The 18295-nt window shown below is 42.5% G+C and overlaps 1 protein-coding gene across 3 annotated transcripts; it reads right to left on the bottom strand.

Moving 5' to 3' along the window:
• On the bottom strand, positions 1–18293 carry TTC38 (tetratricopeptide repeat domain 38). 3 transcript variants are annotated; one of them, XR_004061180.1, is made up of 15 exons: positions 17723–17746; positions 14449–14526; positions 13922–14003; positions 13400–13571; positions 12286–12459; positions 11323–11398; positions 10115–10234; positions 7913–7972; positions 6834–6872; positions 6010–6091; positions 4964–5129; positions 2872–3031; positions 2511–2584; positions 1729–2045; positions 1–85 (listed from the first exon to the last, which is right to left on the bottom strand). XR_004061180.1 is itself a non-coding variant. In XM_030959905.1 (14 exons), the coding sequence occupies exons 1-14, from the start codon at positions 17963–17965 to the stop codon at positions 1952–1954; spliced, it is 1401 nt and encodes a 466-aa protein (XP_030815765.1). In that variant the 5' UTR covers positions 17966–18293; the 3' UTR covers positions 233–1951. The 3 variants fall into 3 exon arrangements, 2 of the variants coding, with proteins under 2 accessions (XP_030815765.1, XP_030815764.1); XM_030959905.1 differs by lacking the exons at positions 1–85; positions 17723–17746 and adding an exon at positions 17942–18293 and having other exon boundaries at positions 233–2045; XM_030959904.1 differs by lacking the exon at positions 1–85 and having other exon boundaries at positions 233–2045.
• Positions 18294–18295: the final 2 nt, after the last annotated feature.

Raw genomic sequence — 18295 nt, 5'->3', positions numbered from 1 at the left:
GCACCTCAGCCTCTTCCCAATGCTTGGGCTGTGACCTGTGCGAGCACAGATGCTGCTGCTCTCCACTGCTGCATGCTTCTGGCCACTCTGATGGAAACAAAGTGGGTGCACACTGCTACACATCTATGAAATTAGGCTGAATAACACATTTAAAAGCTTCACACATGCAAAGAAGTCATGTACTTGCTTGCTTAACAAAGATCATCTTTGAATTTATTAAAGCAAAGCAGACAAAATTCTCAGTCGTGTTCTGTTGAAAGTAGAGCTGTTATTGATTACATTGATCACACCCTGCATAGCCAGCCAGAGCTTTCTCAGGCTTTTGTTCCCTTACAGTTTGTTACATTCCTCAAGTAAAAAGTTACCTGTCTAAAGTCATTGCTTGAAGTGCACTTATTAAAAATAACAGTAAAAATCCAGTGTAAGGTGTCCCAAGTGAGTCATCCCCATCATGGCTGAGCAGACAAGCTGTCTGCTGAAGAACAGCATGCTCATCAATCAGAACACCTGAAGGCAAGGAATGCAATGCCTTACATGGTTTTATTATTCTTCCTTTAAAAATAAACTATTTCTGCATCAGGGGAGGATTGGGTAAAGCAAAATGTCAGCAAAGCACTTCCACCTCTTGCTCCACAAAGCAGGAACTGCAGGGGCAGTGCAGGGCCAGCTATGGAAGGGCTTTCTTAGGTCAAAAGGAAACTGTAGGACAAGGCTGCTGTGGGACATGGGGAAGAGCCTGAGCTAGATAAGAAGGAGGGGCACCCTGTGAGGCCAGGAGAGTTGTGGAAACAAAGCCAGAGCTTGGGCAGTTGCCGAGTGTGGGACTTCTATGCCAGAAGAGGAGGCATGAGTCCAATTTTGGTCTGAAATACGGTCTTCCCTGTCATTAGGGATTTTTGGAGTATTTTTGCAAGACAATGTGTTAGCTCTGGGATGCTGCAGGAATCCAGAGGCACCAGAACACCCTCGAGGCCCGTGGCTCACATTGTGCCTGACTTGCAGCACCAAAGTTTATCCCATCACAAGTGCTGGGACTGAGCTGTGCCTGTCCCCCTGAGCCCTCCTTCCCATGGCAGAAGCTCCCTCCTGGTCTTCACCTCTCCAAAGTGTGTGCTTTAACCCTGGTTTTAACCCCACTTTGCCAACATGCAGGACCTCTCTGGAGTGAGATAGTAGTAAGGCCTGACTATCCAAAAGCTCAGGGAAGCACAAAGACCCAGTCCAACAACCCTTCAGAAACGGTACTGTTCAGCTGAAATCCAGGCTCTTCCCTCTTTCTAAAAGATTTAAAAGTGCTGAGGGAGCACCCATGTCAGAATAATCATTATTCTTGTCTGGTTTCATTTACCTAGTAATGCCAGAAAGCTCTGATGTGCTATATTGGGAGGAAAAATTTAACATTGTATGAGAGGGAGTTAAAAATGCTATATTGGGAGGAAAAATTTAACATTGTATGAGAGGGAGTTTAAAAAGATCCTGAATGCAGGCAGATCTGTGACTCCTGCCTGAATGGGCTTAATATGGAATTCAGTTCATGCTTGTGATAGCTCTGGCCCTATATCTTCCTATTAGTATTAACTTCATTTCAAAGCTCCCTTTGAATTACCTGAGCAGTTTACTTCACATGCAGGGCCAAGTAACAAACTTGGTCAAAGAAGGACTGAAATCCAGGCACTGTTACTGCACTGTGTATAATCAGAGTCAGAGGGAATGTTCAGGAAAACATACCAGAGCAGCAGTGCCTTTGGGATGCTCCAGAAAGCTTTGTCAGCAAGTTTTCTTCTTGTGGAATCACAACCTCCAGAAATGCAACAGCTCTGTCTTTTTTTTAAGGAAATAATTCTTTTAAGCTTGAGTACCTCCCTGAATTCCTTCACAGCACCCCTGCACTCCCTGCTCCCAGACTTTGTGGAAAGCTCCTGGCTCTTCCAGCTGAAGCTGGAGGAAAGCCCTATGCCATGGAATGCACAGCTGCTGCCTTCCTGATCAGTCGCTCAGTCATTGGTGACTTGGGTCTCAGCAGATCACGTTCATGCAGGAGACACCTGTGAAAGGAGAGGTAGGAGGGTGAGGAGTGGGTGATAAACCTGCCCTGTTCTGCCAAACAGGCTGTGCTGAGGGGCAGGCCCACGTGGCAGAGCACACCTCTGACTTCCCAGCAAAGCAGAGGTCAGCAGTGGCACTGACTGGCATTGCAGTTCACAGAAGCTTAGCAGTCCATAACACACATGGTCAGCAGGCTATAGTTGAAGACAGAACCATTTGAAAATCCAGAACCATTTGAAAATCAACTACCCTTGAACACACACAGATCATCCATCCAGGCTGAAAGAGTGGACTTTTGGAACTGGAAGCTATTTTACTTTTTATCCTGGTTAAATGTTGCTACATTTAAAACAAATGCTTGCATATAATTTTAGCCTTAATTTTATTGGTTTGAATATATTCATTACTTCTTACTTTTAGCAACAGTGCTACTTCCACAAATGATTATCAGGAGAAATACTCACCTTGCAAGGTTTCGTTTGGCCTTTGATTTAGAATTTAAAGCAGCATGAATCAATAACAGGCTGAAAACATCTCTCTGGAAAAAAAAGTCAGCAGAATACAAACTAGTAAGTAATTTATAATGTATTGCTGGTTACAATGTCTTGGTTAACAAATTATTAAATTCACAGGAAGGAAACAAATCAACATTAAAAATAAATAGCTAACCCTGCTAGTAAGTGTTTGCAAACAGGTTTCAGTCACAAGCACTGTTCAGCTTTTCACCGTCTGACACTGAAGTGCTGTTGATGAGGTAAGTGCTTCATGGTGGCTACTGGGAGGGGATTGAGTCACATCAAAAAGTCTTTTCTGGATCTCCTTTACCTGAGCATCACTGCCTCCCACTTGGACGAGTTCATAACGGATTGGGTAGAGCAGGTCTACAGCTTTGTCACAATTCCCATTTTCAAACTCTACAAAAGCCTGGCACAGTGGCAGCCCCAAATGAGGAGCCAGGGAAAGCTGGTGGTCTTCATGAGGTGCTCTGTAGAATGAAAAAGTGGTTAACTTCCATAAGCCAAAGCATAAATATTTCAATGCCAGTCTGCCCCTGCCTGCAGACAGGTTTTTATTTTTTTACTGTACAAAGCCTAATGTTTCAGGTACTTGACTTAGGTCATATCTTTTGGTGTGGTTGTGCTACTTTCACCTTTTTGTTACTCATCCAGCAATCGGTTTTTATCCTCCTGAATATACCCACAAAAGGCACAAGCCCAACCCCTCCTAGCTCTGCAATAAACAGTTTGGGCTAGGACAGTAAGAAAACTGCAGTTTCTCTTCTGCTGACCCCACCAGAACATCCTACTGCTAGTCCTTTGTCTGGCCACATGTGGCCACCAGTCCTTGCACACAGCTCCCAGTCATGACCTTGCAAGCCAGCTCCTTCTCAAGTCAGCCTTACAAAACTCATCCTGTTTCTTTTACTGGGCCAGCCTTCATTTTCCAGGAGGCAACACTGCCCTACGTGCTTATCATTCCTTAAACAAACTGTGGCATCCTAGAAAGATAAAAGTGCACAACCGATGTTCATTTGAAGCAGCTTGAGACAGCCAGTGATGAAAATGATGGAACAACTCCTCATTTCCACGTTTTGTCCAGCATTTCCATGGAAAGGAGCCTGTGACACCAACCACCAGAGAGCGCCATGGAACACCCGACAAATTCCCAGCAACTTTCCATGGCTAAGGCCAGGGAAAAATCCCGGTGCAATGCCAGATGTTTGTGCCCAGGTTGTAACACCGCTTTCTTAACACGTACAAAACGCCTCTGGGCTATCATTTGTGCATTACATATTTGTGATAGACGTAAATTAATCCAATCATTAATACAGTTCCTTCAGCTCACAGCCTGCTTTCTCAAATAATGAAATGAAGCTTTATAATTTTTTAAATTACAGCTAAAAATGTATACATGTATTATTAAGGCTGAAAAGAGGTGAAAGGAAGCACTGGGCAAAAGAATAAATAGCATGTATGAACACATGTTCATTAAAGCCTCTGGTGGACAGTTTTCTATACTTTATATATCCTGACATACTTATATAAATAATAGAATAAATAACAAAATATATTTGCTGTTTTCTACTTTAGGTAAATGAGACAGGCTTGCTTTGAAAGTTATTTGTTTTCATAAGTATTCTTAAAAATTACAGTGTTCCTCAAAACTACATATAGTCAGGAACAAATAGTGACAATTTCAGGTTCTCCTTCCTCCCTTCCTTCCTTCTCTTTAAAGGCAAAGGAAGCAACAGATGCTTAAACAGAGGGAAAAAGGGTGTAGTGGAGGGAAGAAATTGAATTTAAAGCATTTGTATATCAACCCCTTAAAAAAAACCAATGCAATTCACAATCATTTAATACCTAAGGGAACACAAAACCTTCATTGTTTGGGTATAGTACTTAAATATTGCGCTTTTTCAAATAACTTAATTTGAAAGTGAAATATTCTAGATTATTACTTTAGTAGTACTTGAAACCTAATTTCCTGCAGGTGGACTTAACAACACATCAAAGAGCAGCCATTAGAGTATCACTACCAACTAATGTTCTGTTATTAACCTTTTAAACTAGAGCAGAAAAGATCCACCACAGCCAGCTGACATCTCTTGTAGAATGTTCTTATTAATATACTTTACTCCTTGTCTGTAACACAGCTTAGTGTGACCTCACTAAAAGGAAACAGACAGCAACTGCTCAGGTGGTGTCCATGACCTCAAACACAAAAGATTTCTGCTCAACAACATGTGGAACCTCCCTAGACATTAACTCAATAAATAGATAATAATTTGGATCTCCTAACTGGAGACATGCTAAGGCAGGGAGAGGAGCATGCTGGAGCATCAGCAAGCCAGAGACATCACTGCCCTGAAGTTCAGAGGGCTATTCACTGAACCCAGTGCAGGAATTCCATTGCTTACTTGGCAAGTTCCTGCAGAGTTGTTAAAAGCTCCTCAGTAGTTTTGTGGTCTTTGGCTCCAAGGAAAGACATCAAGTAGTGCACATCATTGAACAGAAGAATGTGATCCTTGGTGTGTTTCTTTGTAACCCCAAGCAGATCATTCCACCTGTCCCCAAGCTTTACACCTAAGAGTAAAAAATACTTCTCTCAATAACATTGCCACATGAGAAGGTACAACTCTGCAATTACTGTCAGCCACTCAGCATAAAATGCATTCCCACTGAACTCAACATTTCCTGATGTAGCAAAATGTATGCAGCAACAATGCTCAGCTGCAGCCTGCCTTATGTGGGCCAAGAGTTTCTTGACTGTCAGAAGTTTAAAGGCATTATTTTAGTCTGCACTGTGTGAGCTTCTGGCTTTATTATGAGATTGCTCATAATGTTTTGGAGGTGCTGTTCACCATGAGCCATCTGCAGGAATCACAAGGCAGAGTGAGAAGACGGATTTAGTAAAACCCCCAATACATCATTAGTGTTTTAGCAGAACAGTGTGAAATACTGTCTGCCCATCGTGTCCCCTGCCATGCACCCCCCAGTGTATAAACACTGACTTAAAAGGGGAAATGCCACTGAGTTAGGGGAGTACAAAAAGCCAGAAGCTGATAGGCCCATACTAACTATTTCAATCAGGATCAAAACAAAAAAAGAAAGGATGTGACTGGAAATTTATGTCCAGAAAGTGCTATGGGTTTTTAGAGGCTTATGCACTTGTTTGCTCAGCCTCAGACCTCCAGGAACAATAGAAGTGGTCAGAGAAGAAGTATGTGACCTTTGCTAGCTGGAGCTGACTACTATGCCACACAGGCATGGAAAATTGAAATTTTTGGGAAAAATAAAGCTTATGGACATTAGCAACTTTACATTATTGATGCTTTTCTCAATTTTCTTCTGAAACACTGCTCAAGCTTGCTGTGTAATTATACTGAAATACTTCCCCATCATGAATGGCAGGGGAAGGGAAAAAGAAAAAGTTATAAAAAAGAATGGCCAGAGGATATCCTACCTTCCAGATGAAGCCTGTACAGCATTGAACAGTTATCAACTATATCCAGGATGCTTCCACTTGCCAGGCACACAGGAGCAATCTGTAATCACAAGTACTCATAGGCTGGCCAAGTGATGGACTAGTGGAAACTTCCTCAGATTATCAAACTTATTTTCACGGTACTAAATTAATTTTATCCTTCTATTAATTCAAAATTACTTGTTTTGTAATAGTCCTAATTGCATTTTTCTTGAATAAAGGAATTTGCAATGACAGAAACTTATATGGTTCACATGTGTTGTTTTTCTCAGTCAATATGGGGAGTCATCACAGTATTTTATTTTTTCAAAAATTCTACCATAAATATTACTTCACTGGATCAATGTTAGCAGATAGAAATCTGCCCAGAAGCTTTCTTAATGCTTGCAGTATTTTTACAATCATCACAAAGATGTGCTACGTTATCTAAATTGATACTGCTTACTTACAAAGGTTGTTTTGAAATCCACTTGACTTTGTACCTAACATGCAAAACCAGTTCTTTGTAGAGGTGACTTGACTAATTTACCTCTGAAAGGTATGAATAAGAAACATGGACAGAATGGAAATCAGTACCACTGTAGCTCTTTCAAGCACTCAAACTATGTAACACTCAATCCTTGGGGCATTTTCCCTAGAAGTGCTGAGAAATTGTTTCCCTAAAAGACTGTGGTAACAGATGTAAACAATATTTATACACAGATCATGCACTGTGATAGGTTTCAATGTCACACAGAAGGAAGAAAGCACACATCATCATGATCTTATATGATCTCAGAAAAGATAAAAAGGCCCCTACTCACATGCTGGTCATAAATTGTCAAAGCAGCTTCATATTCCCCCTGGAAAAGCAAAGGAGGACTGTGTGGTTAATGTGCAGACACAGCAACCAGAGACAAACACATTAACAGACATCATAACAGCTCTTCAGGACTGCCTGATCAAAACAAACCAAGTCAAAGAAACCTTGAGGTATTCAAAGCAGAAAAACCTGGATTTAATAGGCAAAATTATCAGTATGTTGAGGTTCCATCTAAGAAGAAGTATCAATACTGGCACAAGTTGAGCAAGAAGGAGAAATATGGAGGTATTGCCTCTCATTCTAATGTTCCTTTCACAGATGTTTGCAAAAATCAGTGCAACTCATGGTGTATGCAAAGAGATGGGAAACAACAGTTTTAGGTAGCCTTCAAAATACTTATGTAGATAGGAAGTGACAAAATAAATAAACTCTTGGACTCCTGTTGAGAATTATGTTCCTTCTGTTTACTCTGCTTTCTGGCCAAAGGATGCTGCCTTCTCAAGGATGCCACATTTACCTCCCTATTAAGCTGAACCTCACAAGTGCTAAAGCATTAAATCCCAGGAAATTCTGACAGGCTGGGTAAAATTTCAACTATTTTTAAAGGCTTTCAATAGTAAGAATTAGTAACAATAATTAATAGCATTGGCAACCCAATTTAGAGTTTATGGCCATTTTTCTTATAGTCAGCAAATTTTTGGGCCAGAAAATGAGTACTGAATTTGCTAAGAATTTTGTTAATTTTTGTCTCAAAATTAGAGATCTACGTTCATCTTGCTATCAAATAACTGTGCTAAATGTAATTAGTGAGACTATTGGATCTTCAAACATGCAATAATCTCACAACGATATTTCAACATTCTTAGAAAGATCCCGAAAGTGCTGACCAATGCAATTAAAATTCTCAAAATAACAGTAATAAAGGACTATGCCATTTTGTAAATATAGAATTGTGCTATTTTATAAAAACATCTCTTCAAATAGCTGACAATCCCCCCACATAAATGTTAGTTCTGCCTTTTAAAGAGCTTTAGATAACATATCTGGACCATAAAGCACATGTATGAAAATATCTCATACCTTTTCAATGTAGTATAAAGCCCAGTGCCAGTAATTATGGCAAGCAAGCATATCACTGCTCTGGAGAGAAAGAAAAAAATATTTACAAAATAAAATAACTCCCCTTTTCAAGTTATCTAGTCAGATTTCTGTTTCCTCCTTCAGCAAAACTGAGTACTTCAGAAGACACAAAAAGAGACAAGAAATTTAAATCAGCTGCCAGGACACCTTCTCATTTGGCATACTTGTAGCTATTCAGGGCAACACCCCAAACCCAAGGTTCCCCCCACATCATTTTTCAGATAAGAGTTTCTCTTGGATGCCTCAGAATCCACCTTTCTTCAGCAGCCTCTTTAAAAAAGAAATTTAATCCACATCTCTAAGAAGAGTAAGATTTGTCTCATCTAAAATTTAGGCATCTTGTCTGAAGTAACCTGGCCAGATAGAGGAAAGAGGAGGATATGGAGGCCTTCTAAGGGTCATTCATCCCAGCTATCTAGAACCTACCTCAGACAAGGAGGAATCACTTTTTAAACAAGGTTTACTACAGGCTACAGAAGCTGCAAGAGATGCCAAACACACTGGCAGCTCATCAGGTGAGAAGAATTTTTGCTGAACTGCACCAATTTCACACTGTCCTTTCCAGCTGGTACCAAAACTTCAAATCCCCTTCCCCAGCCTGCAGTTCAAGGCAATTGCAGTTCATTTTCGTGAATCCATTAAAAACAGACAAATGTAGTTCCATAATCCTTTGGTGAAAATTAAAACACCAGAAAGGTTCACCCCTCTCCTCCCACTCTCTCCTGGTTCTGTAGTTAAACCTAATGGTCTCACAAGTGGAAAAATCATCTTTATTGTCATACTGACAACTGTAACAACCACTTTCAGGAAGGACAAAGGTAAAAGTTCCCAATAAATGTCAGGGCTTCTAAGATAAACATCCTGGTAATCTTTGCTTGATAATATTAAATCACAAACCAAACCCAAGCAACAGAAGCAGTTATGTGCTTGGCATAAACACTGATAATATCAAGTTGAATATCATACTGGCATTCCAAATGTCATACAAACAAGATCATGGAATTACCTGACTAAATAAAGCAAAACCTTTTCCCTGCTGCTAAATTTGAGCTCTGAAAAAGATTAAACTGCTAGAGAGAAGTGGGCTTGCATTTGATTTTATTTGGATAAAGAGTATGAATCACAGAGACATACAACTATTTTAAGAACCAAGAGTTTAAAAACAAAATTTGATCCAAAAGTCACTGACTGGGGTTTTAAAGGTATCACCCAAACTGTCAATCACTGTTTCATTAAAACTAACATATTAAAAGACAGAATGCTTTCTGGGAAGTGACAGGTGTGAACTTCAAGCAATAATTTTCTGTCTGCACTTCCAAGCCCAGTATCTGAATGCTTAACTTAAAAGATAAAACAAGCACAAAAACAGCCTTTCTAGTCTCACTATCCAGTCCTGCTCTTGGTGTGAGGTGGGACAGTCAGCTCAGATGACTCTAAAATAGACTCTTGTGGGTTCTAGCAAAGGCAAGCCTCACAGCTCTCAGCTCTGAATGTAACAGACTTAATCACTGGGTAAATGCTATCAAACACAAAATAAAACTTAATTTATAGCAAAGGACCACATAACAGACTAAATAACTTGTTCAATACACTGAAAGATGGATCAAACATGTTGGATATATAAGGTAACTGATACACTAGAAAGTAATTAGTACACTAGAAAATATGTAAGAGCACAATTTCTCTTTTCTTTGTTCTTAAAATCCCCTCCCCATCCAGAAGCAAACAAGTATTTTAGTGTTTTGAAACAGCTGATTTGACTGAGTCATATTCCACCTCATCTTAGGTCCCATGAGGAGATTTAGCCAGGTCCTTCAAATGACTGTCTGTGCATACATCAGCCTAAGTAAAAAGCTTGGGAAAGAATCAGTGGTCACTTTACTTTTATAACCACACAACAGATCACAAATAGGGACGGTCATGTCCTTCATAACATGCCACTTCTTCCTGTCTCTTGCTTAAAAGCTGCATGGAGAGTAGCAGCACCTCAAAGGAAGATTTCCTCTAATATGCAAACTCTGCATTGACTGTAACAGGTCTGCAGATAGGAAGGAACTGCAGGCAGAGGACTCAAGAACTTGGCTGCAGGAATTAAAGAAAACCTAAAAATAGCTTCTTCAGAGATGCCACAAAAACATTTACCTTCCAGTTCTTCTCCGTTTCCTTCATGAATTTTAAGCCTTTCTCCACCTCAGCTTTCATTTCATTTACATGAGCTATGGTATGGACAGACCATGCATCTGTCTGATTTATAGCCAAAGCCTGTGAGAGAAAAACAGGAAAACACAATGAGCCTTACAAACTTGCAAATGCAGACATTTATCACTGCTTATCTAGAAACAAGAGACTACTTTTTACTTGCTGCATGTTAAGTACATCCTTGTACCACTCCAACTAACCACAACCCAGAAGTCTGATTTGGACAGAAAAGGAAGAGAATGTTTCTTGGCTGACTTCACTTCCCAGCTTCTGCTGCAGGGAGATGAACACCTGCAAAACACTTTAAAACACAGGCCTTGATGATGACTGTGAAATGACATCTATTTCACAGACATGAATCAATGAAAGAACTGCAGGCACAGGCACAATATATTCCATGATATAGTGCCTTAACTATTTCTTTTCCAAAAGTGGCCAGCTCTGAGTATTCAGCCAATTCCTCTTCCTTGGCCCAAAACTCCCACTAGGCTTTTGGCATGTTGCAAAGTTAGTCATAAACCTAGTAAAGGTTAAGTTTTAGGGTTTAGTCTCTTTTGTCACTGTCAGCAATTTGAAGTAACAGAAGTTTTGCCAAGAACACCCATTAGAGATTAATTGTGTCCGAGAGTCCTGGGGGACAGGGATAATCCTGAGGACTGGAGAAAGTCAAGTATAATTACTATCTTCCTAGAAAGGAAACAGGCTGGCTAATACTGATCCCCAGGAACATTGTTACAGTTAATTGTTCAACAATCCAGGAACAAGCATCTAGGAAAACAAAAGGGAGCAGGAAGCCAAACAGGACTGATTGTTAAGAGCAGACTATGTCAAAACAAATCAACATTCTTTAATAGGAGTAAGCAGCCAATTATACAAGTGGGAAGCAGCAGCTGGGCTGATATATGGATTTTATAGGGGTGTTCTGACCCCATGTGACAGGGCATGCTCATAAGCAAGTGAGGGGAATGCAGTCCAGAGAAACTGCCCTGGTGGGGCAGAGATGTGAGAAGAGTCACCAACAAGTCTCACAAAGATCTGTGAGCATTTCCATGCTGAGCTGTATCTCTTTGCTGCTTTGACTAACAACTGAAGGAACCAACACCCTGTCTGAGAATTCTCAAGCCTTTCAGCACCAAGAGCAGGCAGTTTACCTCATGGGCAACCTTCTCAGCACGCTCAAAAAGGTTTGTTTCCACGAGTCCAAAAGAGTAGTAGCCCTTCACATAGCTAACAGAAGGGGGGAAAAGAACACATCATCCATTTATAACAAGGTTTAGTCCAGGACTGAAAAAAAACACTAGAAAGAGCATTTAACTCAAAAAAGTCCTTGCAGAACAATTTACAAAGGTTCAAGCTCACAGGATACACAACTACCAGCAAGGTAGGTGTTTACAACAAGGTTCAAGCTCACAAGATACAGAACTACCAAGCTAGTTCCCAGAGGAAATGAGCGACTGAGACACCAGTATGGCAAACAGTGACAAGATGCACATCAGAATGAACATTTCCATCTCTGGATGAGATGGAATCACCAGCTGCTGATCTCCATAACAGATGCAAGATTCAGAATTAAAAGGTTAGAAGTGAGACACTGCTGTCACCAAAGCTATCTGAGCATCTCAAAGGCAATCTTCTACATTTTCCCCAGTGCCCAGAAAACCACAGGAGGGTACTTTTACATGAAGTGGCCCCTTAAAACTGGTTGTAAATCATCCACGTTAAGCCATAAAAATAAAGAAAAAATTAGGGATGTTATGTGCACCTGATTTTTTTAATGGATCAAGATGAATAGTATTTTTTTGGAAGAAATTAAGAAATTTTGCCACTGCCCTGCGTGAGGACATGATTTTATCCTATGTGTTACACACCATGTGCAATATTTGACAGCAGTGAGACACAGCTCACTTAGGAAAAATCCCTCACCAACAGTGTCAAAAGGGATACTGGATACATGTTCTATCCATGGTCAAGTTTGATTAACTTCAAGACTCTTGATTTTTGTCTACATGTTGTTTTTCCAAAAGATCCTGAACTTTTAAGTCTGAACTTAAAAACAAACCACATAGTCCTTGCACACCAGGTAAAGAGCAATTTCCAAGTGAAGCATGACTCACCTGCTCAGTGGAACATCACGTGTCCAGAAGGGATAAACACGGGCAACGGAATCTCGCATCTGACGTTGGTATCCCAGGTAGAAATAAGTGTCATGGGAGAATTTGAGGGCTAGCAGGTCAGTGGGGTGGCTCTGCAGAATCTGCTCCCATAGATCACAAGCTTTTGGAAGTTGGCTAGAAATAAAAAAATTATTTCCATCACTGAAAGAAGGCACACAACGCCTGCCCCTACTGTTAGTCCTGAACTCAAACTATGTTGAAAAATAGAAAACTCAGCACCAAATGACTTATTGTCTTCCTTGAAGGAATTATTTAGTCTTTTCTAATATAATAATGGGATTATATTCATTTGGCACCTTCTGAGAAATCTTACGAAAGAAATCGTGTTGGGTAACACCAAATCACTGTAACACACAAGGAAAATGAAATTTTCCTCCAGGGCTGAATAGTTCCTAGAGGGACCCACTACAATTAATGGAACTGTGTATGTAAAAAGACACCTTCCCTCTCCTTTGTGGGAATCAAACCCAGTGGCAGGGCCTCAGTAGCTTACTCATTTCCTTTGCTGAGATGTGAGGCAAATCCATGCTTGCCCAATTGTCTGGCAAACAAATAATGAAGGAGAATCATTAGCCCATATGTTCTGCAGTTCATACAGATTTAACATATGGAATGAAGCAGTGTGCCTCTACAGCACACAGTGTGACACTCTTATCTCCCTGTTTTACAAGGAAATAGGTTTTGACATAGGGAGACAAGAGAGAGAAGTCTGTAACTTTCTGTCTGTGCATCTGAGTCTGGGCCCTACTGTAGCCAAATACTTCATTTCCAGGTTCTAAACCACACTGATGGATATGTGGCACATTTTAAACTTGGAGTGCTTAACACCAGGAAGTGGTGGCAATAGAGCACTTTACTCCTACGGCGCTACTCACCAGCTAGACATGGCACTTGGGGTGGAGAGAGAAATTCAGGGACAATCTGTGACATCTCACCCTGATCCTTTGCTAGAGGTCAGCTACCATGACACACCACAACTGCCAACCTTCACTTCTGCCTGCAGCAGACAAAGGAACTCTTCCCAGTCCCTCGAGCAGGGTGACACAGGACTCACCCTCTGGCAAACACGTCCAACGCTGACACATGAAGCCTCTCCCTCTCTGTCAGTGGCTGTGACTTGGAAAGTGCCACCATGGCTCTCACGGCGCTGTCCAGCTCCCTGTCGAGCCTCACGGTCCTTCCAGTGCCAATCAGCTCTAAGCCATTGGCAATGACATGTCCCATTGCTGCAGGAAACAGCACAGCACCAGCTGAGCTCACAGCAGAGCCTTCAGCTCCACAAAGCATCAGAGGAGCTGAGCATTTTCAATAAAACCAACTTGTGGACACAGGGGTCCAGGAAGTCTCCCAAGCCTAAAGTTCTCAGAAGGTTTTCATGACAGCCACTCAAATATTATGTGAAATGAAAGAAAAAAAACACCACACAAAAGCATTCTGCCTGCTCTACATGCTGAGGAAGTTTTACAGAGTTCTATAAATTATCACCTTCCCCTTGCATAAACCAAGTCAGTTAAATACCAAGACAACAGGCATTAACCCAGCACTTTCTATGCTCTGAATCAAAGGTTATACTCACTAAAGTTTGGATCTGCTGCTTTTAGCTTGGAGAGACACCCATCAATACCTCCAAGGCTCTCATTATTGGTCCAAGTTGCGTACTGTAAGAGAGACAGAGCAAGAGAGGGTGGAGAAATCCTCTATGATAAGGAGGATTTTTTCTTTTTGTTCTCACAGACACTTAAAATTCAAAAGCAGGGCAAATGACTAAAAGACAAATGTTGCACTCGGGAAGGTTTAGTGTAATAGAAAAACAGAAAAACTGGAGTTTAATGTAATTCAGTCACCAGCAGAACCAATTACCCTGGATTTCTATAGGGGATTTGTTGGTATCAAGTGGAATGAGCACACTGGCTGAGGTTTTCACCAGAGGCTGCAGCATCTGGTACAGCCCTCTGCTAAAAGGGTTTCCTGCAGTCAGCTGAAGGCTGAACTCCTGTGGTGGCCTGATTTTGAGGCCCTCCTAGCTGATAAGAAATTTAAATATCAGCTACAGTAAAGAGTGTTCCATGCATGAATCCCTCCAAATCCCATTTTCAGTCATACCTGTGTCAGCACAGCATCGAAGAGCTTACAGGCTTCATTGCTGGTTGTGGACAGGACAAGTCCAGCATCCTGCCAGGCCTGCACAACAAACAAACACAAACATGCTCCTTTTACACCCTCATCATCCTGACACTGACAGATGTTCAAATTGATGCTGTTCTGGTATTTTCATCAGCTGTGCACTTTTAAGAAGAAAAGTTGGAAGTACAGTGTGAGGCAGAAACAAACCTTTTGTTCAGTTGCAGTTACATTAACAATCAATTACTTGGAGCTAGTAGTGAGACTAAAGAAGCCAACAATTCCCAAGTGTACCAGAAAATTTCAATGGGTTGCCCAGCTCATAATGACAGCACCTGTCATTCTGAACTCATTGGAGCTACTGGTGAGTTCCTCTGTTACAGGCACACATCACGTGAAGTAGAGACGTGGTAAAATAAAACCCTGTTCTCCTATCATCTATAAATCTGTAATCTTCTTCAAACAATAATATTATTCTGAATCAACTTGCAGACCTGGCAGAGCAAATTCAATAAGACTCTGGAGTTAACCAAGTGAAAATTTGGATCACATTTGTAAACAAGCCTAACAACAGTAAGAACACGGGAAATGGATAAAGCTAAAAAGCAAAACAGAATTGGGCTGCCACAGTTTCTAGCAACATAACATGACTGAGGCACAACATCTCCTGGCTGGCTGCTGGCAAATGAGCAGAGTTCATTTGAGAAGCTGCCCCAATCATTTCAGCATTACTTTAATGCAGTACACAGAATATGGAGGATAGACAACTATTACAGAAACAGACCTGGGGCAAGCTAATTCAGACTTCTCCTAATGGGGGCTTAGTCCTTCCTGATGCTGCAAGAATTCAGCTCTTCTCATTTTACACTTTAAAGCATTTCCTAGCTATAATAATCTGCCAAAATTTTTAAGTAACCAGGCAAAGACAACTTTGTTAATATATCCTAAAGCTTTCCCACTGTGATGGGATTAAAGGCTCACATTCCAACAGCTAAAGCAATTGAGTCTTCAAATTACATGCCCAAAAGACTAGACCTGAATCTAAAATTACACATTTTCTTTACAATTCATACTATATGCATGATACTGAAATTGGCTGGAATAAACTTCCTAACACAATTTGAAGCACTAGGAAGCAAGCATTTGTTATCTGCACAGGACACAGTCTCCTTGTTCCGTGGGTGTGGTGAGACTTTGCAACAATGTCTTTCTTTATCCATCATAACCATACATATTTATTAATACATGCTTCTTATCTAATACACAGAACTAATTCCTAGAATGATTTTGCATGCATCTTCCTCCTACTGGAAGTTCTTTCCTGGTCCTGGAGATTCATAAAAAGGGGTCTCTGGGGATCATATTCACTGAATGCTTTGATATTAGAAGTGACCTTTCCTTTAACTTTTTCTTTGGGCATATGCTGTTGTTTCTGTGTTACATAACTTGCCAAAAAAACACTGCAGTCCTTCTTATCTGTTTCTTCACTGGTTCCAGCCATGTTTATAATCCTGTGTGCATACCTTTAAACCTTTATCTTTTACATATATATATATATACATATACAGTTACTTATACATATATACCTTTATAGGTTTATATATACCTATATAAACCTTTATCTTTTTTGTGTATATATATATATATATATATATATATATATATATATATATATATATATATACATATACCTCTTTATCTTTTTTGCCACTTAGCCTTTAAGCTCTATTCAGCAACCTCAAGGGAGCTGAAAATTTTTATTCTCTATGTCATTTATCATCCAGAAAAAGAATAAAGAGAAAAGCCAAGCAGGTAGCAAGGTTAGGCTTGCTACTTACTGGCTATCTTCCATGGTGCCCTGCAATAGAGAATGGAGAAGTCTGTTTGTGAGCACCAGAACAAACCAGCAGAACAAGGGTTAGTGGAAAATGTGCCTGCATCTATCTCTAAGGACAGTGCTGATCTAGCTGAGGTATGTGCTATTTCCAGCCACTCTGGAAAGCTTCTGTCCTGCTATGGCTACAGCCCACCTGACTCACTCCTCACTGGAAAACTCCCACTCTGGCAACAGGAGAATGGCAGCAAGACTGTGTCACATCAGGGATGCCACTACTCTGTGCCACTACCAGCGCATCAGGACAATGGGTTACAGGGCAGAACCACCCCACAGCAGCTTCTGGCTCCTAAGACATGTAATAGATGTGCTCCAAACCTAATCTGTCATTGCCAACTGAGAGCTAAAGAACTACTGGGACCACAGAAAAGGCAGCACCCCTTGTCCTCTAGGACACACATAAGGAGTCCTGCCCAGACTACTCAGGACACTCAGGTCCTGGGGCTTCTCTCTAGTGAGGTATCAGACTGTGGCTGAAGAAATCCAGGAGGGAGTGTGAGTGGGCAAAAATCAGCCTCAGGAGTCTGTAAGGCTCATCAGTTCCCCTTCCCACAGAGCCCCTTGCCTTTGGGTTCTCTTATACTGATCTCCCACAACCCTCTCTCTAAGGCCAGGAGAGAGTCCTTTCTCTTGTATTAGAGAGTCATGGCCTTTGCTCTTCTCACTGCTTCTTGGTGAGACCAAAGCCCTGCCCTTTCCCCTACTCTAAGACTAGAGTTCAGTCATGAGATCTGGTGACTGTTTATTTGTATTTTCTTCTCTGCTAGAATCTTAGCTGGCTCTGAGAATTGTGCTCTCTGTGGGCTGCAGCTGGCACCTACTGAATTCCTTGCGTTTCAGATCCCCAAAGCTCTGTCAATCATGCACCTGTCTCACAAAATCTTCAAGACTTTGTTTTAACCTGCCACTGCCCTAATTAACCAAAACACAACCATAAAAGGAGTTTATCAGAAAGAGAGCATTCAAATTACTTAGTCAGTAAGCAGCTCCCGCAGGTTGCACCCTTTGACCCGAGGCTGATTTAATCGAAGGCCTGACCCTGAGGCCCACGGAGGGGGCAGGTGGGCGCCGCGGGACTCCTGCGCGTGGAACAAGACCCAGAAATGCTCATACACGGGTCTGCTTCCCCGGTAGAAGAGACGGGTGAAGGGGAAGTCGTTTTCCAGATCCCAACAGCAGCTTCCCTCGTCCGAAACACACCCGAGTGTATGAGGCTGAGCCCGCCGGCACTGCCCGCCACAGCCCAAAACCCGTCGGCAGCCCCCGCCAACCCTGGGCGCAGGGCACGGGCAGGACCGAGCCGCGCTGGCTCGGAGCCTCAGCGGTGCCGTCTCCCCCGCAGCCCCTCGGCCCTGCCCTCACCTTGCAGTCCCTCAGCGCAGCCATGGTACCTCTGCAGCCCCTCAGCCCTGCCCTCACCTTGCAGCCCCTCATCCTGCCACCCCCACAGCCCCCAGCCCTGCCCTCACCTTGCAGTCCCTCAGCGCAGCCATGGCCTCCCCGCAGCCCCCAGCCCTGCCCTCACCTTGCAGTCCCTCAGCGCAGCCATGGTCTCCCCGGAGCTCCCAGCCCTGCCCTCACCTTGCAGTCCCTCAGCGCAGCCATGCTCCCGCTGCAATCTCGCCGCTCCGCGGCTCCGACGCGAGCGTGGGCGGGGCCGCCAGCGGCGCGAGCGGCGGGCGGTGCGTGCCGGGTACGCGCGGAGCCCCCGTACCGTCGCTGAGGGACGCCGTCCGCAGCTCGGTGGCGATTATTGGCCCCCAAATCTTTGTTCCTTCTTCTGGCCCGGCCCGGTGTCCGAGGTTAAATAGCGTTCTCACCAGCTGCCCTGCGGAGGAGGTTGTGGTGCCCTCGGGCTGCTGTCCCAGCCGTTGGGCCACCCCAACGAGCAGCCCCGGCAGGCCGCGCGTCCTCCGTCCCGTCCCCTCTGGCCGC

This window comes from Camarhynchus parvulus, chromosome 1A (genome assembly GCF_901933205.1).
Source record: "Camarhynchus parvulus chromosome 1A, STF_HiC, whole genome shotgun sequence".
Taxonomy (NCBI): domain Eukaryota; kingdom Metazoa; phylum Chordata; class Aves; order Passeriformes; family Thraupidae; genus Camarhynchus; species Camarhynchus parvulus.
Note: the sequence above shows the minus strand (reverse complement) of the source record. Positions and strands in the feature narration are given on the sequence as shown.